This window comes from Doryrhamphus excisus, linkage group LG20, assembly GCF_037039965.1.
Source record: "Doryrhamphus excisus strain RoL-2023G ecotype Guam linkage group LG20, RoL_Dexc_Guam_v1.1, whole genome shotgun sequence".
NCBI lineage: Eukaryota > Metazoa > Chordata > Actinopteri > Syngnathiformes > Syngnathidae > Doryrhamphus > Doryrhamphus excisus.
The window spans coordinates 4,404,043-4,431,718 of record NC_136376.1 but is presented as its reverse complement, the minus strand read 5'-3'; the positions used below and the strand labels follow the sequence as shown (position 1 = coordinate 4,431,718).

General features: G+C 43.5%; 2 protein-coding genes across 3 annotated transcripts; one reads left to right on the top strand and one right to left on the bottom strand.

Annotated features, from left to right (window-relative positions):
* Positions 1-8,472: 8,472 nt before the first annotated feature.
* adss2 (adenylosuccinate synthase 2) lies at positions 8,473-23,853 on the bottom strand. The gene is made up of 13 exons (XM_058059185.2): positions 23,546-23,853; positions 18,926-19,028; positions 17,721-17,789; positions 17,598-17,648; positions 17,401-17,467; positions 15,552-15,659; positions 14,390-14,471; positions 14,204-14,330; positions 12,412-12,566; positions 10,069-10,193; positions 9,890-9,987; positions 9,663-9,812; positions 8,473-9,151 (listed from the first exon to the last, which is right to left on the bottom strand). Exons 1-13 carry the CDS (start codon positions 23,726-23,728, stop codon positions 9,099-9,101), a joined length of 1,371 nt encoding a protein of 456 aa, XP_057915168.2. The 5' UTR covers positions 23,729-23,853; the 3' UTR covers positions 8,473-9,098.
* Positions 23,583-27,376, top strand: LOC131108270 (uncharacterized). Of its 2 annotated transcripts, none has more exons than XM_078787468.1 (2): positions 23,583-23,883; positions 25,084-27,376. In XM_078787468.1, exons 1-2 carry the CDS (start codon positions 23,790-23,792, stop codon positions 25,971-25,973), a joined length of 984 nt encoding a protein of 327 aa, XP_078643594.1. In that variant the 5' UTR covers positions 23,583-23,789; the 3' UTR covers positions 25,974-27,376. The 2 variants fall into 2 exon arrangements, with proteins under 2 accessions (XP_078643594.1, XP_057915175.2); XM_058059192.2 differs by lacking the exon at positions 23,583-23,883 and adding an exon at positions 24,527-24,835.
* The last annotated feature ends 300 nt before the right edge of the window (positions 27,377-27,676 follow it).

Sequence of the window (27,676 nt, the reverse complement as noted above, 5' to 3'; positions counted from 1 at the left end):
CTAGCTAACTAATTTTAACTCGTTTTCTCGCCCTAGAAAGCACAAAGAAAAGGGAAAGAAATATGTGTTCATGTTTCACATAAGGACTAGTGCTCATGGCGGCTCTAGCTAGGCGGCTAATGTGGTATCTGTTGTGGCTATCACTGCCAGTAAAACATACCATCCTCCTTGCGACACAGTATTAGGATGTTTTTATTGTTGTGAATATGTCACTTTCTTGGACGGCGGTGTCACCCACAAGCGTTCTCGAGCTAAACATGGATTGTTCTCACACATTTTTCTAGCCTGTCTTGCAGTCCATCTGTCAGTTTCAGGAAGTAAATATATATATATATATATATATATATATATATATATATATATATTTTTTTTTTTAAACTAGACCTATTGTAGTAACATTGGAATAATAGCATAGGGTTTCATTCCAGGGCTAAATAATCAGCGATGGCTACACTTGCAATCAAAATAAATCAGTGAATATTGTATGTTGTTATTGTTATTGAATATGCCACTTTTGCATCGGTTTGAATCTGGCTTTGGAAAACGTGCACTTCATGTCACTTCTGTGTCATATTTGTTTATCAATGACAGCAGTTTGATAAAAAAAGGATTTGTTAAGTACTTTCATTTAATTTTTTCAAACATTATTTTGGTGTCATGAGCACTTTAACAACTTTGAGGCGGGGGACTTATTTCCCATTTTACGTCATTCACAATGGTTGCAGTTACCGCAGTTGCAGTTTTTATATGGGTCAATGCTAGTTTTATGTGTCAAAGTGGAAACATTCCCATGCTAAGAAAGTTACCATTTCCTATGTGTTTACAACTTTCTCCCGGTCCAAATGGATGGAAGGGAGCACTATAACTCTCAAATTTATGAGCAAAGTGTACGTTTAAAGGTTTCAGATGTGACTTCAGTCTTATGTGGAGTCAAGACAGCGAAGAAGAACAAGAAGACAAGCTGGCAAGCAGCTGTGGTCGTAAGACACACACACACACACACACACACACTTAACACAAGCTGTTGTTGCTTAACGACTGGGCTGCACCAGAGCACATCTGCACTCTGCATCATCATTAGCTCCCTCCTCTCTCTTTTTGTGTGTCTCTCATCCTCAGTATGGCTGACAAAGTGAACAATACAGAAAATCACCCCATCAGCTGTGGCCATATGGACGCCATCTATATAGCGCTCTACAGCTTGGCCGCTCGGCTGGCTGACGTGTGGGGATGATGGGACGGGTAGTTGAGGGTAGGATGATGGATCTCCAGCATCCCGTAGCGGACTCACTATCAAGACTTACATGAATGGATGTGTATTTATTGCTTATACTAAATGCTGCTAAGTGTTTTCCACATGGAAATTTGTGTGTAGATATATTGTTTTAATTATTCTGTAAAATGTTTTATAGCTTTAGAGGGCCAGCAACCATATTGGGTAAGCTAAACTTGAGACACAACAGATGGCAGCGGAACCATATTATTTCTCTCAGCCAATCCGTGGGAAATGATGATAAATAAATGGTCAATAATACAAAAAAACTGGTTAAAGCAGGGGTCTCAAACACGCAGCCCGCGGGCCAAATGTGGCCTGCAGGACACTAGTTTGAGGCCCCCGTCTTGATACGAAAGTTTAATGTTAGCGCGGCCCGCGCAAGTTTGATATGGATGCTGTATGGTATCATGTACCCAGAAAAAATGATTACGTTTGATTCATGTTCATGTTAAAGGTTAAATAACTGTTAATAGTTATCCGGGTACTCCGGTTTCCTCCCACATTCCAAAAACATGCTAGGTTAATTGGTGACACCAAATTGTCCATAGGTATGAATGTGAGTGTGAATGGTTGTTTGTCTATATGTGCCCTGTGATTGGCTGGCGACCAGTCCAGGGTGTACCCCGCCTCTCGCCCGAAGACAGCTGGGATAGGCTCCAGCACCCCCGTGACCCTCGTGAGGAAAAAGTGGTAGAAAATGAATGAATGAATGAGTTATCCTCCCTATCCGTGTGGAAGTGGTAAGTTTTTGGCTATTTAAGTTTAAAGGAATATAACTTGAAGGCTACCGTATTTACACGCTGAAGCGTAAGGAGGACGTGGAAGAGCATAGAAGAGTGTAGCGTGCAGAGGTGGGGTAACTCCAATGCATGCGAAAATCGAAATCGTTCAGGGTGTTATATTTGCAAAAAAAGTTGTTATTTTGATATAACACAACCCTTTTATTATGTTATTTATTATGTTGTGGTATAGTTGTTTAGATATTTGAGCAAAAAATGTGTCAAAGTGGGCTGGGATTGAATGAGTTAAGAAAGTCCCCCTCACAGGGAACCTCAATCTCAATTCTCAGCTCCGTGCAAATTAGCAGCCATTTTTACGGAACGCTTTCCTAAGTATCTCCTCGCAGTCTTGAACGCAGCACGAGCCGTTCAACTTCAGCTGCCCCTGCTTGTCCGCTCCCTCGAACCTGGTCCTCTTAGGTCACAGGCCACATTCTTTGAGCCGCTCGTCCGCAGCTATGCTACATTTACATAATGATGACTTCAACAGCTGTACCTAATGATGCGTCCGCTGTTATCTGTGTTGTGTCATTTCCACCCATCTCATTTGTTAGCCCTACCGCCCACAAACTTCTACTTCCAGGTGAGCTTCCTTGTAATTGCCGTCACTTTATTCCACTATGCTAACACACTGTGTGTGTTTGTGTGTGTGTGTGTGTATGTTGGAGAAAAGGGGCCCAGATGGCAGGACAAGACGGGCACCACCACTCTTCCGCTAGATCCCCAAATCTTCACGGCCTCTCTTTTTGTCGTCCCTCAGAACCCAGCTGGCAGAGGTGTTTTTTTTTTCTGGGATCAGCAGCAGAGTCGTTCACTGCTGTAATTATCTTTTTGACTTTTGGATCCACATTTTGTTCCCTTTACTTCCTCTCTGGCTTTGTGACCAATCACCGCGAGACGCTGTGGCCTTGAGATTAGCGTGTTTTTGATGTTACGTTCAAACGCTGAGTAATGTGCACTGTTGTGTTTCTACGTGACTTATTCCGCAACAAGTGAAGAAGAGACCATGACAGGAATGGCATACGCTTTGTTACTTGATATCAAAGTTAAGCTCGAGCATTTTATTGTCAGGATTAACTTCTTTTTACACTTGTACGACAGCTGAAATGGTACTTAAAACACTGCCTGTACAGTTAAAAATGTTTTATATGGTGACAGTTTGACCCTGGAACAGACGATTTCCCTTGTAGATTCCTGTACTGCCACCAAGAAAAAAGTTTTTTAACAAGAATAAACTAGTCATGAAGAAAAATACTGTCATTTGTATAGAACTATTTGTTGGAATTATAAAGTAAATAAGGAAAGGAAAAAAATATTATTAAATATTAAATAAATTATTAAATATTTTAAAATATATTAAATATATATATACTTAAATATATTTAATATATATAATTTTTATATAAATTTAATATTAAATTAAATAGGAGAGACAAACAAAATAAAGTTGTCCTTTTTGAAAAATAGGTTTGGGAAAAAGTTTGATTTACAGCTAAAGATGCTTCAACAGTTTTCACATGGACAAGTTGTTGACGCTAGCTATTTCTCGGCTAACATTTCTTTGAGCTGCCATTCAATCTTAATTGTGAAAGGTTTCACTTGCTCAGACAATAACGAGCCCACCTCTGGCCATACAGGTGTGCGTTTACCTGCGTCAAATGTAAATATCCACACACAAAGATAATGTTTGGAAGTGTGTCGGGTTGCAAGCATGACCTCCGCTCTTCCCCCAAACAGAACAAGCGCCTCCTGGGCAAATATTTAAAGTCAAAACAGGCCGGGCCCATAAAATGCTGGAGAGGTGGTGGTGGTGGTGTGGCTACCTCTGTCAGGGAAGAAGAAGGACGAAGAGGAGGAGGAGGAGGGGTGACAGCAGCTGCTGAAACGAGTCTGCTGACGCCAACACCTGTCCATGCTGGAGACATGCGGGCCGGCAAATGTCCAGCCATGACCCCCAACCACACACACACACGCAATGTAAAGCTCCACTCTATGATATAACACGCAAAAAGATACACTGCGACACACCTAACCCAGCCCTTTTGTCGCCCACCACACCCTCTCCGCTGGCTCACCCCCATCTGTTGCGTCCCAGGGGAGGGTGTGTGCCTGCATCTGTGTGTGCGTGCGTGTGTGTGTGTGTGTGTGTGTGCAGGGAGGGGGGCACGCAGGCGTTGGCCCCGGCTGCCCATTGATCAACAGCTGCTGGGCTTCTCATGCTGAGCTGGACGGCTGCGAAGGCGACAGCAGCTGGGCCTGGGGGAACGGGGTCCGGGCACAGGTTCCGGGGTCGGGACCAGGGTGCAGGGTGGGGTTGTGTGGGGGTGACATGGAGGTAGCTCGGTGGTGGTGGGTGGGGGATCAGCAAAAGGCCGAGGGAAGAGAAGTGATAGTGGACAGTAAAGCGTTTGGACGGCGGCCAGATGCGGTGAGGGAGATGCCAGGAAGCAATAAGGTTACATCAACTACCACTGATGGAGCAGGAGGAAGTGTTTAGAGCCGCTCTCACTGGAGGGCGGGGCAAAAAAAAAAGACGTAAAAATATTGCCTACTCTGCGAAACGTTGTCTTGCAGAAGTTGCATATCACCAAATAGAGGCGCTATGCTGGCATCACAAGCTCTTTGTGGCAAAACAGCAACAATAAAAGCTAAGGGCCCTTACTCCTGCGACCATGGTGAGGATAAGTGCCATACAAAATGGATGGATGGACTGTTTGAGGCTCGTTTGCAATAATACACTGACATAGTCACAATATAGCATGATATGCTGCCAGAAAATAGACAATTACATTAGAGTTGTTTGAGACTTAGGCTCCAGCATACCTCCATGTCCATAGTGAGGATAAGGGGTATCAAAAATGAATGGATGGATGGCTTGGACAGGCTGGTTTCAATAATACACTGAAATAATCCCAATACTGCATGATATGCTGCAAGAAAATTAGACTAAATTTGTTTGAGACTTATTTTTCACCATACCTCTGCGACCCTAGTGAGGATTATTGTCATAGGAAGTAGATGGATGGATTGGTTGAGGCTTGTTTGCAATAATACACTGAATTAGTCCCGATACTGCATGATATGCTGCATGAAAATTAGACAAAATTTGTTTGAGACTTAGGTTCCAGCATACCTCTGCGACCCTAGTGCAGATTAGCGTCATAGGAAGTAGATGGATGGATTGGTTGAGGCTTGTTTGCAATTCATTCATTCATTCATTTTCTACCGCTTTTTCCTCACAAGGGTCGCGGGGGGTGCTGGAGCCTATTCCAGCTGTCTTCGGGCGAGAGGCGGGGTACACCCTGGACTGGTGGCCAGCCAATCACAGGGCACATATAGACAAACAACCATTCACACTCACATTCATACCTATGGACAATTTGGAGTCACCAATTAACCTAGCATGTTTTTGGAATGTGGGAGGAAACCGGAGTACCCGGAGAAAACCCACGCGTGCACGGGGAGAACATACACTGAATTAGTTCCGATACTGCATGATATGCTGCATGAAAATTTGACTACATTTGTTTGAGACTTATGTTTCAACATACTTCCACAACCCTAGTGAGGATTAGTGTCAATAATAAATAAATAATAATAATAAATAGTCCGAATAGTGCATGATATGCTGCTAGAAAATTTTTAATTACACTAGATTAGGTTCTTTGCAGTACAAGATATTAGACTAGTCACGACAGTGCGTGGCTGGTGACAACTAAATTGCAAATATAGGTTTAATCCCGGTTTAGTTTAGTTCAGCGTTGGAGAAAAACATGATTAATTCATGATTAACAAACACAAGGAACTTTCGGTGAAAGTGAAAAACGTATGCTGCTGTAAAATATTGCTTGTTTCTTCTTTTTTTTACTGCTTCAGAAAAACACGAGTCTCTCACCTTTTTGTCCGGCGACTATGTGAGGTGTCAGTCTGGAAGATATTTATGTGCGGGGTCAAAAAAGCGAAGACGAACTGCTAGAAGGCCCGACAGCTGTTGAGGGTGTCGGTGGTCACACATCTGTTGTCTTTGACTTCTCTGGTGGACGAGGAGGGGCTCTGAACAGGAGAAGAACTGAAGCAGGTGAAGAAGGCTAAAGAAGGAGAGAGCGAGAGAGGACAGAGTGTTAAAAAAAAAAAACACTTAAAATACATTTTTACGGCCGTGCATTCCACAGAGAGTCAGGGGGTCAGCTGGAGAACAACACCGCTGGATCAGGAAGCAGATATACTATGCTGGTCTGTAAGTATTGCCCAATAAACACAGCTGAAAAAATACAAGAGGTATAATTCTGTACAGCGGAACCTTGGTTAGCGTCATGAATTAAGTTCCGATTGTACCAGAAATGGACGCTAACCAAAGACGCAATGTGGCAGCGAGATCAACCACCATCACCTTCCTGTTTTGCCATGGGATCTTTCTTGAATTCAATAGTTTTTCGGACCTTAATAACCAAAAATAGACCCAAAGAACGTTGCAAGAAGGGGAAAAACTCAAGACATATCACATGGCAAAGCAGGAAGACGTGTGGTGTCTCATGGCCACAATGTGTCTTTGGGTCTTCAAAGAAGATAAACAATACCTTAAATCTTCATTTAATCCTTTCATTTGTCATAAATATACATTTATGTATGTAAAATTCTGCATCATTTCCAGGATTGGTTTGTGAGGCCTATAAAAAGGCCCAAAAAAGGCCAGCATTGTTAGTCCAGTGAGCGGCATCTCCGGGCACTCGGTACGGTGAAGGCCGGTTTGAGCTACAGTGATATAATAGAACCAGGCGCCTACAATTTGTACCTTTCCGTGCCAAACCTGCCCAGTGAGGACAAACACAGTGATAAGTAAAGCCCACTGTAATCGGTGTGTGACATTGTGGAGTTCATGGACCCACAAAAAGTGTCTTCTGGAGGACTTGACAGTGGCCGCGTTCCAAGCAACTCCCTCATCAATGGAGGCCTTTGTTTGCGGGTCAAAAGATCACACACATGCAAAGTAAAGATTTTCATTCAATGGACATTTAGGGGGGATTTGCTAAAGTACGTGTGGCTGAGTGCTTGAACGCCACATTGGACTCGAGGAAGAAACACTCATTTGTTTGTCCTTTTATGGAGCAGACTCCTCTTTGGGGCACAATGCAGAGGCAGCCAGTGGACAAAGAGGCCTCACTGTGGGCGGATTCAAATCAAGGGTGTGGGGTGGGGGGCACAGAATGGGTGCAGTGGTGGGGACTGAATGACGGGGACGGGGGGGGGGGTGATATGTGATAATGATGGTGGAAAATTGGGAGAGGAAAAGTGTTGTGGTAACAAAGTCACAAGAAATGTGTATTGTATTATGTTGTGTTCAGGGTCACTGTGTAAAAATCACCTTTAAATCACATCTGTGCGAATACTATCGGCGTGTGTGTTTATGTTGTATTCAGATTTAGTCAAATGCAGACAGGAAGGTTGGCAAGTGCATGCAAATGAACTGCAGGTGAGGCTGTGGTCCAAAAAGAGAGGTCACATAATTAATAACTTGAAAAACCACTTTCTCTATACAGACCCTCCTTTATTTACATAAACGCAACAGCAACATCAGACCATATGTGCCCCACAAGAGAATAAATCAATCCCCAATTTAATGAGCGCTTGTTTTAACATTAGCAGTCGAATGGCGCCCTCTAGTGTTCAAAATGGAAACACCAATTCACCGAGTAGCGTGTCCTTCTTCTAGTTTAATGGAAAATTGTACTAGAACCCACAATAGAATACACAATAGATAGTAGTAGATACAGTGGAATTTTATTATGAAGCCGATTTTATTGTATATCATTACTCCCTCATATTATCCGTTGTGCTAACCAGCTGCTTTTAGCAGCATTAGCATTAGTCTAATATGCTGTCGTGACAAAATATTATTTTAATACGTCAATCCACACAAATGCCGTGTTGACTTTCGATTCTAAAGCCACCAAAGATTTTGAGGAGATAGTGGTTTTGTCGAGAATGTAAAAAAGTATGTAAAAAGTATCAACTTACAGTTTATGGCGCTAGCTTAAGAAGCTAGTTCAACTTTAGAGCGACCACAGGGTGTGTTTGTGGTACAGGCAGAAAATTGGAAATTAGCTGTTCTATTTTACTAACAAATGAAAGAACTTCACCAAATTAGTCATATTTGCGAGAAAAGTTTCAATAGTAGTTCCTCTTTATTTAAATGATCTCATTAAAAAGTTTGGGTGGTTTTTATTTAATATATAGATGAGTTCATTTATAAAGTGCTAACCTGGTATGAGTACAACGGCGACCTCTAGAGGCATGAAAGGTGCATGTAAAAATTATATTGTTAAGTGTTGGTGAGCTTTCATGTTGATATATTTACCGACCTCATTCTAAATTCTATGTCTCGAATTTGTCCATGATATGAATTTAGACTACAAACAATGATTTTCCCCACGTTTAATGTCTCACTGCCAGGATGGGGCCTTCAATTCCATGAGGACAACTGATCTGCAGCCATAGTAACGTTAGAAAACTGCAACAGTAACATCAACAAGAAACAAAGCAGAGAGTGACTTCAAGAGTGACAGCAGATTCTCTGTAGTGGTTAAAAAAAATAATAATAAAAAAAAAGAGAATGCGAAAACATCATCAGCATTCTGTGAAAGTGATCAGCTTAAAAACGTTCTTTTTTTGGTTGAGAGACATTAAAAAGTTAAATATTTAAAAGATCCCTTTTAAGTCAGCAAGTGCTGTCAACCTGGACTGTCAGAATAAAACACAAAACAGAACAACACAGCGCGTTAAAACGGTGTAAATTCATGTTAGCCGACTCTGTCTTCACAGGCGCTGGTGTGAGTTTATCGAGGGTCTGGTATAAACGAGTAACAGTGATGAAAAATCCTGGCGCCAGAGAGGCCGACTTGGTAGGACAGCGATCAGAGAGGAAACAGGTAGAAAAATCAGAGTCCAGTCAGGTAGTCGGGCTGTGTGTGTGTGTGTGTGTGTGTGTGTGAGTGAGAGAGAGCGAGAGAGAGAGACAGGAAGGAAGTCAACAGGCTGCGTCTGGTCTAGAAGAGCTGGATCATTGACTCCCGAGACTTGCCCACGCCGATCCATTTGACTAAAAGACAAAAAAAAAAAACATAAGAAGACGTTATGATAATAATAATTATTATAACAATATATAACAATAAGAAGTTATTTTAGGCTAAAAATGACAGCTTTTACAAAGACAATAAATGACACTGCTAATCCACACATCAATGACACATCAAAACATGGTAATGTCATCCACCATATTTCATCCCTTTGACAGACAAAAAAAGGGATATCAAGGTCAGATTCTTGAACAAATTAATGAAATTCCACCGATGATGATGAAAAATGTTATTAAAATATGTCCAACCTAAAGATACACAACATTCTGGACCATAAATGGCGATGATCCACATTTAAATGACTAACCACAACGTATCCCACCAAAGATCCATCCTTTGACACCAATAAATTAGTTAATAAAATATGTCAAAATCTGTCAAAATAAAAGAATGAGGAACCGTCCAATAAAACAAAAAAAATCCCATCTAGTGTTTATGGTGGATGTTCGTGCTGCGTTCGTGCTGCGTTCGTACCGGGCACTCCCACGTGCTCCTCAATGAAGCAGACATATTTCTGGGCGTTCTCGGGGAGTTCGTGGAAACTCCTGGCGGCCGACGTGTCGCTTTTCCAGCCGGGCAGCGTCTCGTATTCCACCTCCACCTGTAGCAGCACCTCCTGGTTGGCTGAGCGCAGTCACATGATTGGAATGAGAACTTCTGCAATTAAAAAAAAGAGCTGCTTCTTTTGATTTGACTCTCACCTGGGAAGTGCGGTATAGTTTGGCCGTTGACTTTGTAGGACACGCCCACTTTGATCTCAGGCAAGACGTCAAGTATGTCCAGTTTGGTCAGTGCTAAACTAAGATGGAGGAAAACCACGTTTGTCAATTAGCGCATAGATTTTATTGGTAAAGTTTTGATTCATAAAAAAACAACTCACGCTGTGAAGCCGTTGATCATGTGGGCGTATTTGATGAGCACCAGGTCCAGCCAACCGCATCGCCTCTTTCGGCCCGTGGTCACGCCCACCTCCTTGCCGCGGGTCTGAAGCAGCTCACCGAGCTCCTGGGTCCAACCAGGTAGATGAAAACATTGATCGAAAAGCTGCTACGACAAACAACTGATAACAGATAGCAGCCATTGTTAGCAATAAACCATATTTATAACTTTATCGTAATTAGCTGCTCTTCACTATGAGACAACACATCCATGTGATTTCTCCCAGCAAATCAGCACACAATCCTAAATGTAACAAGATATAATGAATAATTTATGATCAAATTTAATAAACAAAGTCTTCTAAAACAGATACAGTAAATATTTCAATCGCGGAGGGACGATTCTTAAAATTTCAACGAGTGGCCACGTGTTGCAGTGTCACCTAGCTGCCTCTAGATGGTGCCGTTTGACAAGACAACTTCATTAGGTGCGCCCACACACACGTGATTTTGCCTTAATGCAGGTTGTTAACCTTTTTCAGCTCAGGAACCAACCTTTTCCAGTACTTGGGGCCCCCTGGCCCATTCAGATATTAACACTACTCTTAATTTGAATTGTATTAAATAACACCTAACCCACGTAGGATTTAACAAGCCTTGTCAAATAACATAAAAATCATGTGCTAATCACTAAGATGGATATAAACCAACACATACACAAAACAACATGCCGAATAGGATATCAATTCATGCAACTGGAGCTTCCAAAAGACTAAGTTTCAAGTCAGGCTGAACACGGACACACACCAAAAAATACAGCAACAAAAAAAGAGGGGACTAATAAAGCTGATGAATACATTTGTATTGAAAATAGTGGTAATAAATTAATATATTATCTTAACTACACAAACTTTGTCAATACTATTTGTATAATACTAGTAAAGTGCAAATGAACCACAACCGCCACGACTCAATGACATGACCTTCCAACTCCCTTCCTGATTGGTCTCCTCTGAACACACACGTAGCCATTATTTCTGCTCCACACTGCGGTTGCGGTTCTTTTGCCTGTTTGAGCTTGGAATTCAGACTGTCAAACGGAGGCGGGGCCAAAACTCAAAGCTGACTTTAGGCCTGGGGCCCAACAGAGCCGATATACAACTACTCAAATTATGAAGTCCCTTTGTCACTTAATAGCATGTAAAAATGACTACGACTGTTTTGGGTTAGGCCATGGTTGTCTCAATAAAATGATTGGTGATTGGCCGACCACCTTCTCATCATCCTATCATCGTTCAGGCAAAAGTATTTTATATCCACACAAAAACATCACAGTTTGCAAGATGCATAAGTCTGCAGTTGTGGAATGGGAGGAGGAGTCGTTTCCCATCATGCTTTGATAGTTTCATGCCTCTTTACGGTGTTATTTTGTTCAAACAGGAAGTAACAGTTAACCTGGTGACGTTTCTAGTCATGTACAGTTAAATTGTTTTAACTTTTGGTATGAAAATGGTACTCCTATTAACTACAGTTGTGCAATTTGAGCTGTAGAACAGGAGTGTTCAGTGGTCACTCTCCAAATGGCGGTCGAGTGGTTAGTGGGCAGACCTCACAGCTAGGAGACCAGGGTTCAATTCCACCCTTGGCCATCCTTGTGTGGAGTTTGCATTTTCTCCCTGTGCATGCACGGGTTTCCTCCCACATTCCAAAAACATGCTAGGTTAATTGGCGACTCCAAATTGTCCATAGGTATGAATGTGAGTGTGAATGGTTGTTTGTCTATATGTGCCCTGTGATTGGCTGGCCACCAGTCCAGGGTGTACCCCGCCTCTCGCCCAAAGACAGCTGGGATAGGCTCCAGCACCCCCGCAACCCTCGACTGGCAAAGTTCCAAATATCGACTGGTCGATCGCAATTGACGCGTTGGTGTCACCCCTGCACCAGCGGGTTCTCGCTGGCCAACCCCCATAGTTCAAAATCCTTGCTAAACAATGATAAAGCTCACTTTTGATTGAGCGTAACATGTATACAGTGCTGTATATAAGAGTATTATAGAATGTACAGTACCTAGTTTGAGTGTAAAGGACCATATTTCAATAACCTGACGTATACACCTTATACTTGTGCCCCGCCCCACTTTTACTCATGTTTTAACTGTGTATAAATGAATAAATGTTGTATTTTAACGTATCTTTTACTTGTTTTCACTCCATTTTTCTGTAAAGTGTCTCAGAGTATTTTGAAAAGCGCGACACAAATAAAATGTATTATTATTATTATTAATAATATTATATGTTCACTTCTAATGACCTATTCCATACAGAGTGTGATGGTTGTGAACCTACGTTGTTCTGCTCAGAGGGGAAGGCGCCGATGCCCACTCGGGTGGTGTAGGCCTTGACCACGCCATAAACCTCACCCACGTTCTGCGGTGGCATGCCCAGGCCCGTGCAGACTCCGCCCACCGTGCAGTTGGACGACGTCACAAATGGATACGTCCCTACAAAGGGGGGAGAAAAAAAAAATTATTATTTTATTGATATGCTTCTCTTAGTTAAGTGTAAAGTATCCGTGTAGTCCCTGTGTTGGCATTGCACACATGTTTATTTTAGCGTGTCCTGATATAGTTGGCCAGCTGACTCGTGTCGTGTGACTGAGACCGGACACCGTTCAGGTGGTGCGGCCTGACAAGAAGTGCACTGCAGACTTAAAAGAAAATCACTGCAGCTTCGCCGATTATGTTAAACATTCAGAAAACCAAAACATCCTGCGTCTGTCATGTCATGTCGATAGTTGACTCTGTGACGAGAGGGAATTTGGACTACGCAGCGCCCCCCCCCCGAAGCCAAAATAACTCAAATAAAGCAACCTGTAAAGCTTCCACTGTATTGTGCAATGCTGGCGCCCACATGCGGAGCATCCGAGTGCTCGGACGGATTGTTGTGTAATCAAAAGCACGCTGGTTTGATGCCTGTGACAGTGTCAAAGCATGGTGGTGGTGGCGGTGACCCTGTCAATGAGCCCGGGGCGAAAGGACGACAAAAAGAGGTGAAGTGTTGGTGCCGCTGTGTGACATTTGCCACACTTATCTAATCAAATGTCACACTTCTATCAGTGGGACACGGCGCACTGATAACACCCGTGTTTTTTTTTTTTTTACGGGCTGGTGTTTACAGTACAAGCACTACGCTCAGCTGTGCGACACTCACCTAGTTCAACATGTTCCATGACATATTCAACTAGAATAGCACCAGGTACAGTGCAGGGACCAAGGTGCAATAATTCTAAACATAATTCACAATCACGGCTGCACGGTGGACGTGTGGTTACTGCGCAGGCCTCACAGGCAGGAGACCCGAGTTCCATTCCACCCTCTGCCAAGTCTGTGTGGAGTTTGCACGTTCTCCCCCTGCAAATTGTCGATAGGTATGAATGAGAGTGTGAATGGTTGTTTGTCTATATGTGCGCTGTGATTGGCTGGCGACCAGTCCAGGGTGTACCCCGACTCTCGCCCGGAGACAGCTGGGATAGGCTCCAGCACCCCCCGACCCTTGTGAGGGTAAGCAGTAGAAAATGAATGAAGGAATGATCATTGTTTTGACTTCGGGCGAGAGGCGGGGTATGTTCAGACAGCTGGGATAGGCTCCAGCACCCCCGCAAGCCCCTCATTAAAATATATATACAACTATATATATGTATATATATACACAACTATATGTACACTACTGTACTGTAGATGGCAGTAAGCTTTTTTTGCACCACAGCAGGCAGCTCCATTAGTTGGATTTGGTGGGTAACTTTTTCCTTAATTATTGGCCCATACATCCTCCAGCTACAACAAAAGGTAACATATCAAAGATATCAAAACAACTCTTCGCCTCCCATTTAAAAACAAAAACACGAATTGCGCCTGATTTAGGGTGAGTCGTGCTCATGCACAGGCCAGCGTGGTTCAACACGTGCGCACACGGCCCGGGATGCACAAGCGTCTGTTAGTCAACTCACCGTAGGATCATTGCAAAGCTGCCGCCAGTGCGAGCGCGGGCGAGAGCGGCGCTACGTGGTTAGAGGACAGCGTACATAGATAGGGGTTAGGCGTATGCGGTCACGGCGCGCGTGACGCCTCCAACTACTGACCGAAGTCGATGTCCAGCAGGGCCGCGTTGGCTCCCTCCACCAGGATCTTCTTGGGAGGCCCGTGGAGAGCTTCGTACATGTAGTGCACGCCGTCCCTCACCATGGGCTTGATCTGCTCCACGTAGGCCTGCAACATGACGTCTATTAGCAAGCATTCGGAATTTATCGATTTATTTTCCCGCCTACCTTTAACTTGACTAGCTCACCCTCCACGTCGATCTGCAGACTGGGGTACATGGCCTGGTACTGCTGGGCCAAGACTTTATACCTGAAACATTTGAAAACTCATATGATTAATGATTTGGACTGCATGAGAAAGCGGAAATGAACATATAGCTCTCTTTACAACTCATTACACCAGTTTTAAAGTCGCTACATTGGCTCCCCGTCCGCTTTAGGATCATTTTAAGATTCTTTTACTGGTTTTTAAACCCCTGCGGTCCTCCGGCACTGGCCTTTTAACTATACCAAAACCCAGAACGAAAACCCACGGTGAGGCAGCATTTAGCCACTATGGCCCCCACCTGTGGAACAGCCTACCGGAGAGCCTCAGGACTGCGGAGACTGTTGATATTTTTAAAAAAAGTTTGAAGACACACCTTTTTAAATCAGGCTTTTAACTAATATTTTTAAACTTTTCTTATGTTTTTATCTTTTTTTTTAGTCCTATTTTATGCTTTTAGTCTTTAGCTTTTAACTCCAGTATTTCCTCGGGGGGGGGTCCTCCACACTGGGGGCTGTGTCGGGTCTGCTGAGGGGGCGCCATCCTTGGGTCCCTTCGACCCGGCCGGCTGGGGGTTCCTCCCTTTAATGTGGGGGTCCGCCCGTCTGTCGGAGTCGGGGGACCTCCCACCTTTGGGGCTCCTCCCAGTGTGGACGGCCCCAAAGGTGGCGTTTCCTTGATCCTCAGTGCCATGCCATGTCTCCCTACTGTGTGTGATTGTGTGTGTGTGTGTGTCTAGTATGGAGGGTGGGAGGGAGGGGCTTTCTTTTGTTTCTTTGTTTTTCCTTTTAATTGTGGTAATTGTTTTTAATTCTGTAAAGCACTTTGTGTTGCGTGTCTTTGCAGGAAAAGTGCTATACAAATAAAGTTGATTTGATTTAACCGTGAGTGCATTTATTATCAGCAGCAAGAGAGCCAATGTTGTAATAACGGTATGGAGCCAGCATTAAAGGGCACCTATTATGCTTTTTCCGTTTTTCCGACCTATAAATGTAGTTAGAAAGTTGCATTCTCATGTTAAACGATGCCAAAGTTTCAAATAATGAGTTTTACGCATTTGGAAGTGATGGTCGTTCCTCCTAAGGGTTCAAGGCCGCCATACACAACAACACAATGGACACAAACCTCTCAGAGAAGTGTGTGAAGTCCGCCAACAGGTCACATATCCTGAGGCCGCTGCGTGCCGCCTTGGTGGAATACACCGGACCGATGCCCTTCTTGGTCGTCCCCAGGCTGATTGCATGACAAGACGGAGAAACACGGAGGATTAACATAAGGGTTCGAGCACCTTTCCACACATCACAAACATGCTGTTATCAACAAGTGCAGGCATTTATTTGAATTGACACATGGAGAGTATAAATAGCACTCCACACGTCGGTATCAGCTATACACGATTCAGCATTTTTTCTTCAGCCAGCTAACCACCAATATGAGCCCGACACATTATGGACGCGATTAGCACCAGTGGCTTTTGGCTGAACTTGCACGCCAGCCATCCTAACGGGTTATTGAGTTTCATCGTTTAACCCCAGCATGGAGCGTTAACCATCTAAAACACGACTCGGGTGAAATGATTCCATCTTCGACGGGGAAAGTTTGCATTTCTGTGGACGACCTTGCAGCAGCTTCTCAATGAGTGGTTTCCACGTGGGTCTCAATGTCAATGCTCGTTTATCTCAACTACAGAACTCGTGTGTGTGTGTGTAATTCTTTCAAGGTTTTGGCAGAGCAAAACTCTCCCTGCTATATCGGAGCGCTGCTTGAGGGATGCCTGGAGGTGCTGGAAAAGGCCGTTCAATTAAAGCCATTAAATGTATTCCGATACTCTAAACACGCACACACATACTGGCCTTTAAGCCGGTGAAGACGACACAGCTTTCCACAGGGCTTGTCAGAGTCTTTCTTCATGCAGATAACGAGACTGCTCGGCATTCCTTGCGTTCAGTGTTAGAGTTTGGCAACACTGGCGACGTATATGATATTGGTAGTCATAAAGGAAACTGCTTTTAAAGCACCGTTATGAAGTATTTTCAAGTATTTACAAATTTCCCCACTGAGGGACGAATAAAGGCATATCTTAAGGTTTTCGCCATTGGTTTTAATTATGTGCTATGATTAGGGATGCTACGTAGTGCTGCGTAGTCATATCTCCTCATACTTCGGTACGGGACTAAAAAATGTTTAAAATTAAAAAAAAAAAAACACAAAACTTTAAACCATATTCAGTCATTACAGTTACTATGGTACCCATTATGTTATGTCATTGTATGGTCATATCACCTTGTACTTCGGTAAGGGACTAAAAAATGTAAATATATAAAAAAACAACAACCTTAAATCATATTCGGAAAGCAGGAAGTGAACAAATGTAACAGTTACTGATTGTAAAAGTACCAGATGGAGGGGTAGGATTTAATAAGCTTTGCTTCTTCCTACTCCTTTTGGACATGTGGAACTGGGAACTGATTATGTGATGCATTCAACTGTAATCTGATGCATGTTCAAATAAAATAAAACCATTACCATTACCAAATACAAGGATGAAGAGTCTTGAACCAGTCATGATGTGCTATATCACTATATTGACGGTTACTATGGTACCCATTATGTCATTGTATGGTCATATCACCTTGTACTTTGGTACAAGACAAAAAAAATTAAAAAACAAACAAAACAAAAAAAAACTATATTAGGAAAGCAGGAAGTGAACAAATGTAACCGTTACTGATTGTAAAAGTACCAGATGGACCAGGCCTTGACCAGGCCTTGACCAGGCCTTGACCAGGCCTTGACCAGGCCTTGACCAGGCCTTGACCAGGCCTTGACCAGGCCTTGACCAGGCCAATCCAACTCCAACTAACATGCTACACATCACACCGTGTCCCGTGCTCTCTGAAGACTCTGTTGCCAAATGTGCCAAGATGCATGATTTGTTTGTGTTGCGGCCATGTTGGACTAAACGGTTCCTTACTTCTTGCCTGCTTGCTCTTGCCTCAGCTGTTCCTGAACGCCATCCACAGCTTGGTGGAAGTCAAACACTGCGGAGGAGGGAAAGAGGGGACACGCGTGCTCACACACAACGGAGAAGGTCAGGACACTCACAACCTCACGCATTAACCCAAACACACACACACACACACACACGTGTCCTGTGCAGGTGCTACATACCGATGTGCGCTCTGTCGGAGATGATCAACCTTTTGTCCCAGTCTTTGAGACCTGCGCCCCAAATACAGTTTGACACTCAACAGACTGAAGTGCCATCGTGGACACGGCGAGCAATCAACTCACTTTCCCCTTTGCTCTCGTTCTTTTTGGCCTCTTCGAACAGGCCTGGGAGGTGGATCACGACGCCGTTACCTGACATGAAAACAAGCACAGCAGATGCTCACTCAGCGGGGATGCGGGAACTTTTTGAAAAAAATGTTGTAAATGACATTTGCTCGTGGCTTTATAATGCGAACAATCACTTGCAATTAGTTCCGCACCTGCAAAAAAGTTTTTCTCCATGTTTTTCCAATCAATCTTGCTCAAATTCATTCACAATTCAAAAGGGAAATAAATATGTATTCATGTTTCACATAAGGATTGTGACTGAGTGCAGTTACCCTTCATCACTGACAACCGACAGTTCCACCTTGGTTCTGACAGTCAACGATTGCTGAGGTGTTTGGTCAGCAAATATAAACGAAACAGTGCAAAATGGTGCGTGCCCACCGAGTTGACAGTATCGCTGGCTACATTACCAAAACATACAACACACATGTGACATCGTGACAGGCCTAGTTTTGCCAAATTGTCACCTTTTACACAAACAAATACACAGCGTGTCCACCAGCGTTTGTGTGCTTATGATTGTGTCTGATTCAGTGTAGGCGGCACGGCGGGCGAGTGGTTAGCGCGCAGACCTCACAGCTAGGAGACCAGGGTTCAATTCCACCCTCGGCCATCTCTGTGTGGAGTTTGCATGTTCTCCCCGTGCATGCGTGGGTTTTCTCCGGTTTCCTCCCACATTCCAAAAACATGCTAGGTTAATTGGCGACTCCAAATTGTCCATAGGTATGAATGTGAGTGTGAATGGTTGTTTGTCTATATGTGCCCTGTGATTGGCTGGCCACCAGTCCAGAGTGTATCCCACCTCTCGCTCCAAGACTGCTGGGATAGGCTCCAGCAACCTCCGGGACCTCCGTGAGGAAAAGCGGTAGAAAATGAATGAATGAATGAATGATTCAGTGTATCCGCTCTTTGCTAAAAATAACTCCATGCACGGGGTGGAAAAAGCGTCCAAAAAAGCATTGATGGATCGTCCAACTTGTATGTCAAAGTGCACATTAAGTGCTAGAATGGAAAGCATTAGCTAATGAAGTTACTGCGGATGAGCGGATGCACTGAAGCCTGCAGTTTGGCTGCAGATCAACGGGTTAAACGATGGACTCCCGCTGAAGGGAGGGGCGGGGTTTAGTGTGTGTGTGTGTGTGTGTGTGGGCGTAACGCACCGATGAAGGCGGTGACCTTGGGGTTGATGATGCCGCTTGGGAGTAGGTGAAAGTCGTACTCCACCGAGCCCACCACCACTGTGTGTCCCGCGTTGTTGCCACCCTGTGGAGGAAAGACCAGATGAGACAAGGCAGACACAAATCTAAACGGAGGCCTGGAAATTCTGGAACTTTGTTTGGCTGAGCTGGAATGCATCCTGAATAGTTGAGCAGGTAGCAACGAGCAGCTTTTACAAAACAGATATTTCCAAGGACGACACGGCCACTGTTCAACATCAGGGCTGCAAAAGAGGACAGTTAAGCTGCAGCATAGAAAAAAATCAATGTAGAACACAGACCAGAGACCAGCCCATTTGGTCCAGAACCCGGGTCTTCCCCAAGGCCTCGTCGCTCAAGCCGCTATATTGTAATGAAATATCGCTGAATATTTCTGGTTAATAGAAGTTCATTCATTCATTAATTTTCTACCGCTTTTTCCTCACGAGGGTCGTGGGGGATGCTGGAGCCTATCCCAGCTGTCTATGGGCGAGAGGCGGGGTACACCCTGGACTGGTGGCTAGCCAATCACAGGGCACATATAGACAAACAACCATTCACACTCACATTCATACCTATGGACAATTTGGAGTCGCTAATTAACCTAGCATGTTTTTGGAATGTGGGAGGAAACCGGAGTACCCGGAGAAAACCCACGCATGCACGGGGAGAACATGCAAACTCCACACAGAGATGGCCGAGGGTGGAATTGAACCCTGGTCTCCTAGCTGTGAGGTCTGTGCGCTAACCACTAGACCGCTGTGCTGCCCGTTAATAGAAGTTGAGCAGCAAAAAACAAACAAAAAAAACACTCCACAGTGTTTGTATAGCAGAGGTCATTAAATGCTGTTAGTCACCCTTCTGGCGGGAAAACTCACCCAATGTGGGCGTGCCACAGCTTAGCACACGTTCTCATATGGGGGGGGGGGGGGGGGATGCTGGTTTAACTTGACAAGCTCGTTTCCGAGCATTGAAGTTCTAAAGCTGCTCTGCGGTCTCCGTGTAACGTTACGTTTTGTGTCTGATCAGAGATAAAGGTGTGATGACATTTGTTGCTACTGGCCACAATCCACATGAAAGTGACTTTATGATTGTGTATCTTCTCAAGGGATGGAGGAGCTGCGGGAAAACATAATTCCAATAGATACTGTGACATCAAATCCCAGGGATTACCCTTGGATTTTTTTGAAGCTGTGGTGGTGGGCTGCATGGGAGGGCGGACTTCCGCCGCTGCTATGTCTCCAATTTTTTTATTATGACAAATAACAATTTTTCTGACTTATGCACACAGGACATTGGAAAACTGTTAATCTAATGGCAAAGTTGCTTAACATGAGCATGGAAAATGTCGTGACTCCCTTTGTTACCTGACATATTTAGTCTAATTGGTACAAGGTACATTATTTTAACAACAAAAAAAAACCTTAAACTGTATTATGGAAAGCAGGAAGTGAACAAATGTAACAGTTACTGATTGTAAAAGTACCAGATGGAGGGGTAGGATTTAATAAGCTTTGCTTCTTCCGACTACTTTTGGACATGTGGAACTGTGAACTGATTATGTGATGCATTCAATTGTAATCTGATGCATGTTCAAATGAAATAAAATCATTACCATAATTGTGCTATGTTGCTAGTACAAAATCTTGTACTATTTGACACAAACTTAAATTTCATTTTAGAGTCATACAAATAATGAAATGAATTGTTCTATGATATATTTTTAGTTTGAAATAACACAAGTACCAAAATAACAATTTAAATATTTTTGCTAGCGAAACCTGGCCTGTATGAACTGTGTAAATTCAGAGCCCAGGGTTATGATAGCACAGGCGTATCCAAATTGCAGCATTATTAAAACTATTTGACAAACAGCAAGTCGAGGTGAGCTGTGCGTGTTTTAAGTGACTGCCAACATTATTGCACTTTATTTACAAAACGCATCTGCTCATTTGTCATGTTAGCAAAGACATGATAGCCAATTTTACATTGCCAGCGGGACAACAACGAGATCCCTAGCTGCCGCCAGAGAGGCAGTGAGAGCCAAGCAAAATGTGCAAACAAAGATGCGAACACACATAACGGGACAGACAGGTGATTTCGGTGTATGTTTGTCAAATAGACAAATAGACATGCGGTTTTCATTTTGTCTTGGCAGTGCACCATGATCAATTACATGTAGCGGAAACCCTGAATCCGATCCGATATCAGCATGAATCATACACACTTTTACTTATTTTGTAGTGTGGAAAAGGCTTTGGCAACAACATTCATGAGAAGAACGATGGGGTTGGTCACCTTTAACTTTCTTGTAGGCGTGTCCCGATCCAATATTAATACCGGTTATGTATCGATTATCGATGCAGGCCGATATGATCTGATACCTGTTCTTTTTGCTGATTGGATCGATGTTTACTGTCAATATCGATGCGGGACAACCCTAGTGCTCACACTAACTATATATAATGTGTTCACTGCGACTTATTGTCATTAATTTTCTACCGCTTATCCTCACGAGGGTCGAGGGGGGTGCTGGAGCCTATCCCAGCTGTCTTCAGGCAAGAGGCGGGGTCCACCCTGGACACAGGGCACATATAGACAAACAACCATTCACACTAATGGACAATTTGGAGTCGCCAATTAACCTAGCATGTTTTTGGAATGTGGGAGGAAACCGGAGTATCTGGAGAAAACCCACGCATGCACGGGGAGAACATGCATGGCCGAGGTTGGAATTGAACTTGGGTCTCCTATTATTGTCAGTGGATAGTAAATCTACATTGCTATGCACTGACTCCTCTAAAGTATATACAAGTTCATTCATTCATTCATTTTCTACCGCTTTTCCTCACAAGGGTCGCAGGGGTGCTGGAGCCAATCCCAGCTGTCTTCGGGCGAGAGGCGGGGTACACCACGGACTGGTGGCCAGCCAATCACAGGGCACATATAGACAAACAACCATTCACACTCACATTCATACCGATGGACAATTTGGAGTCGCCAATTAACCTAGCATGTTTTTGGAATGTGGGAGGAAACCCGAGTACCCGGAGAAAACCCACGCATGCATGGGGAGAACATGCAAACTACACACAGAGATGGCCGAGGGTGGAATTGAACACTGGTCTCCTAGCTGTGAGGTCTGCGCGCTAACCACTCGAACGCCGTGCAGCCCCTATATATACAAGTTTACTTTCTATAATACTGTTTATGGAGCAGATGCTCTTGCTGAAATGCGGGTGTACTCACTTGTGTCAGATACTGTACAGTATAACCCACCCCCAACACACACACACACACACACCAGTGTGTCTGTTAACACCCCCTGATAAGGGACTGAGGAGGTCAGTAAAGAAACACCGCGCCAGAGTGCTGGCAAAGGCTGTTTTATAAAAAGATCTTCACTTGCAAGTCTTTCAAATTCAACACAACAACACCAGTAATTCCATGCAGGATCGTTTGATAGAACCAAGGTAACAACAACAATGTCTGAGGTGATAAGGTACTTGAAGTACATGACCTTCTGAAGGTGTTTTATGATACACCCAAACATACCATAAAAAGTGTCTTATAAATTAAAACATGCAGGTGAGGCGCTGTAGTTAGACCCGTGACATATCTATGACATCATTACTTTCATGTGTGGCTCACTTTGTCATCATGTGATCTGACCAACCAGTATGCAAACAACATTATGAAGAGCACGGATGTCATTCTGTCACTTTAGGCAGCCTTATCAGTCCCACGCAACTTATGAATGATATCAGCTCAAAGCATTTATGGAGCAGTTTTCTAAAAACATATACTCTCAACATGTCGAGGATCTTTTCACACTTGTTTTGATTATAAAACCCCAAAAGAGACTTTTTTTGCACACAATGCTTTATTCATAATTAATTTAATTAGGTATGTGTTTGCAGTCTAAGCTATTTTATATGTATTTTTACTTAACAACTACACTTTACGTTTTGGACAGTAATAATTCAGTGTTTTTCTCTGGTTGGGGGTAATGTACCATGAAAAAATATTCCATATGGGGTGCTTCACTGGAAAAAGAACCGCCAACATAGTGCATTTTTGACTAGTGTTTTTACAGTATGTCCTCAAACACAACAGCCTGCTCCTGACATATAGAGGATTTTTGACTAGCAGAGTGCTCCTGTCTCATATAGGATCTTTATTTAATTCAGTCGATTATGTATAGCTATAGTTTGATTTTATTTAAGTAAAAAGTTCAAAAATAATAATAGTAGTTAAGGGAAAAAGTCACCCTGACAAATGATACCACCTGATCACTTCAGTTAGCCAAACGTTGCCTTCAGGAACTAATGGCACAATTCGCTGGAGTATGAATAGTGAGCTAAACAGCTAGCAAGAATTCAAGGTGACATTAGCAAAGGTAAAGAAAAACACCATACTGAAACCGTATTTCCTCATAATGGTGGTGAGCTAGCAGCTTAAGGGTTAGCTTGGAGAGAAAAAATGACAAGGCAGAAAGGCGGGAGCGGTTAACATTCGCCAGCTTGGAGAACTATGATAACCAGGAAGCAGGCAAGTGAACGCAGCACGGAGGGCTTCACCCACCTGACATCTGCACACCATGTCGGCGTCTTGAGCCAGCAGGTCTACCACTTTGCCCTTCCCCTCGTCGCCCCACTGCGCGCCCAGCACCACCGTCACTCGGTTGCCCACCGGCGGTCTGCTCGGCCGTGTCGCTGGGCTCCCCCCGTTACCGTTGGGGGGCTCCTGACACCCACTGTCCGACATGTCCGCTGCTGGGCTCCGGGGGGTTGACTTGCACTGACTGGGCTGCTCCGCGAAGAGCTGAATGAGAGGAGCCGCGCCAGTAACACTCCAAGGCAACGTTGGACGCCAGGAAGTAACACGCCTCGCGCATGCGCACAGGTGTCCTCAACCTGGAAGTAAGTTATTCGATCGTAGATTGTATTACGATTTTTGCATCATTTGAGAGTTTTTGAAGATAAACGATTAATTAACTTAGCTGTCGTTGTGACAAAACGCCATAAAGAACATTACATTTGTAACGTAACAAGTGTAATACTAAATTGTTCTTGTTGGAAATATGTTCTTATATGGACTGCTTGTGTCACCATCTAATCGATAAGTCAATAGCTGGGATGTAACAATTACTCACGTTACTCTGATTTTGTGTGTTTAAAGCTTTTAAAAATATTTTCGTAGAAATATGAACTTAAAAAGGCACCTGGAAACTAGCGATTTACCTGGTGGTAAATTTAGTGGAGAGATGACGATGTTTTTCTCCTGCTAATTATCTTCATATCAGTAACAATAGATCTTTAATATATTCATTATCATACATACAAATAAATAACCGATACATCAATGAGAAATATATAGATTTTAGCAAAAAAATGCAAGTTAAATTGACAGCTATGTATTTATGTAATATACTGTAGTAAAAGTTAACAAGTACTGTACCTGCTTCACCACTTTCTATCCACTAGATGGCAGCATCTGACACGGCACCGTAACGGTTTTTTTCAGTCTGTTTGTGTTTTTCTAAGTGTTAAATAAAGTTATGGGTGGGGCTCCCCTCGTACTTCCGTAGCCGTTAGCTGCTACAGCTGGCCAACGAGCACATCGGCTCAGCAAACCTGTCCATTTGGGACCACTCACGTCCATTTTAGTTCAACAAATAACATCACCCCAACATGTCGCCACCACTGTTGTTAAGGGCATTCGTAAACGAACGTCTCGTTGCCGCCGCCGAGGAGATATTTGAGTTTTTTGAGCGAATAGTTGTCAAATACGAAGAGGAAGCTTCCAGCTCGCAGAGGGAGATAAAACGCCTTCGGAGGGTGCTGCTGGATGTTGTTTCACAGCAGAAAACAGGTTAGTTTATTGGATATTAGTGATACACAAACAACTAATAATTAATATAAGGTACTTCTGAGTATCCTATATGAACTACTTTTTCTTGAAACTTGTGGACAAATGTAAATACGCTATTTAAACTTTAAATAGGAGAAATCAATGATAGTACAGGTGCACACGTGCTATTACAGGTACTTTGTTTTTTGAAGTACAATGGTGTCATCACTATGAACTACCGCCTTCCATATGTAAACATCATTTTCCAGACTTCTTGCAGTCAGCAGCCCATAAGGAGGAACATCCCCCCGAGCAACATCCCTTCCAACGGGAGCCAAGTGTGACCATTCGTCGTACGGAAGTAGAATCCCGCCAAGTTAAACAGGAAAATACGTCACTTTGGGAAGAAGGCAACCAAGTCCGTGAGGATTCTGACATCTTGTACACGCCTCATTCTTCTGCTTGGGAGAAAGATGAGCATGAAGACAGCAAAGTGCATATGGATTTTTTGGAGTTACAAGAGGTGGAAACTGCACCTTTGCTACTTCCTGTCCGCACACTTGAAGCATCTCCACACCAGGATGGACAGGAGAATCAACCCCAGGAGACCCCAACAGAGCAAACCTTCACAGAGTCGTCGCATTTAAATTCAGTTACGCAGGACTACCGCTGTCACCTGTGTGACAAATCCTTCTCCTTCAACCATCACTTGGTCAATCACGCTCTGCGCATCCACTGGAAGGATGTGTGCTGCGCCGTGTGCGGAGAGTCGCTGGAGTCCCCCATACGCCTCAGCGAGCACCTTCAGTCCCATCGGGGCTCCAAAACCTGCCCCACGTGCGGCAAGCAGTGCGGTAGCGTGAGCGCGCTGGCCGAGCACATGACAAGTCACACGGGCGAAAAGCCCCACCGCTGCCACATGTGTGGAAAGGAGTGCAGCCGCAAGGGAGATTTAAAAATACACATGAGGATCCACACTGGAGAGAAGCCTTACTGCTGCTCGCACTGTGGAAAGCGCTTCACGCACAGTGGACACCTGAGGAAACACCTCAGGAGCCACACGGGCGAGAGGCCGCACACGTGTGGTGTTTGCGGGCGCGGGTTCCTGCAGAGCACGCACCTCAAAAATCACTTGACAACTCACCGGCAGACATCTTGATTAACACTAGGGACAACACATCAAGTACTCGTAGACATTATTTGACATGACAAAGAACCTCTGTGGCCAGTCCACGTAGACATGCTATAGGGCAGGGGTCTCAAACTCAATTTACCTGGGGGCCACTGGAGCTAGGGTCTGGGCAAGGCTGGGCCGCATCAGGTTTTCCAAAAAAAAAACAACGCATTTATTAAAATCAGAAAAATATACAAACTTTTTCAGTGCTTTGGTTCCGATTTTCTACAATTAAAGCTTTGATAAAACATTCCACTATTCTCAAATATCTTAATTTTTATTTTTCTGCACAAAATAAGATGAAAAAAAATAAACAAATCAAGAATAAAGAAAATCAATCAGTAATAAATAAATATAATAATAATAAGAAGAAAACGGCAAATAATAAAAACTTAGGGAACCACATGTAGTTGGTGGGTAGACAAATTATTTTTTTCAGATTAAAATGAAAAAAGCATTATTAGAGCCCTGTAGACATGACAAAACACAACTATAGTCACATTTATAATTTTTTTTAAATTTACAACATATTGCGCAACTGCAGGGTCTTGAGACACATGCTAACTCGCAAACTAGAGAGCTAGCGACCTAAACGGTAGCCTTCAAGTTATTTCCTTTAAACTTAATAGCCAAAAACTTACCATTCCACACAGATAGGGAGGATAACTATTAACAGTTATTTAACCTTTAACATGAACATTAATCAAACGTAATAATTTTTTCTGGGTACATGATACCATACAGCATCCATATCAAACTTGCGCGGACCGCACTAACATTAAACTTTCATATCAAGGCGGGGACCTCAAACTAGTGTCCTGCCGCGGGCCGCGTGTTTGAGACCCCTGCTATAGGTGTCCATGTGACCGGTTGTGACCAAGGTTTAAGTATACAAGCAGTTTTTACCAACAGATTATGGTCGTGCTTGTTCATTTAGAATAAGTGTTGCATTAAAAGCCAAAGAAAAAGTAATACTGAAGTGAAGTCTGCACTGTTACACATGAGCACTGTAAATTCAATTTTTTTTGGAAAATGTGAGAGCACAATTGTGCTTCTTTTATAAATTACATAAAATGCAAAATGGCACGGCGGATGAGTGGTTAGCGCACAGACCTCTCAGCTAGGAGACCAGGGTTCAATTCCACCCTCGGCTATCTCTGTGTGGAGTTTGCATGTTCTACCCGTGCATGCGTGGGTTTTCTCCGGGTACTCCGGTTTCCTCCCACATTCCAAAAACATGCTAGGTTAATTAGCAACTCCAAATTGTCCATAGGTATGAATGTGAGTGTGAATGGTTGTTTGTCTATATGTGCCCTGTGATTGGCTGGCGACCAGTCCAGTGTGTACCCTGCCTCTCGCCCGAAGACAACTGGCATAGGCTCCAGCACCCACCGGAAAAGCGGTAGAAAATGAATAAAATGCAATATCCATCATACTGTTTTTTTTATATACCATTATACCGTTTGTACCATTCCTAGGCCCAAAAGCTGTGAAACCTTAAGTGGTTAAGGGTTTCAAATCCAAAACTTTGCGGCTACCATGACATTGCAATCCTTATATAGCCCAAATGAACCAAACCCAAACAAAGTATGTACTGTATTTGACTTTTTGGAGCGTGCAAATGGAGTAGAAAAGGGAGGTATACACTGATGACAATAATCTTACCACAACAGTGGATGTGACTCACC

Coding starts and splice junctions, on each gene's coding strand:
- LOC131108270 (XM_058059192.2), top strand. CDS start 24,655: ATGTCGCCACCACTGTTGTTAAGGGCATTCGTAAACGAACGTCTCGTT. Junction 24,836..25,083: donor TGTTTCACAGCAGAAAACAG/GTTAGTTTATTG, acceptor ATCATTTTCCAG/ACTTCTTGCAGTCAGCAGCC.
- adss2 (XM_058059185.2), bottom strand. CDS start 23,728: ATGTCGGACAGTGGGTGTCAGGAGCCCCCCAACGGTAACGGGGGGAGC. Junction 12,567..14,203: donor CCTGCTGGACATCGACTTCG/GTCAGTAGTTGG, acceptor CCCCCTTTGTAG/GGACGTATCCATTTGTGACG. Junction 9,988..10,068: donor ATGATCAACGGCTTCACAGC/GTGAGTTGTTTT, acceptor CCTCCATCTTAG/TTTAGCACTGACCAAACTGG.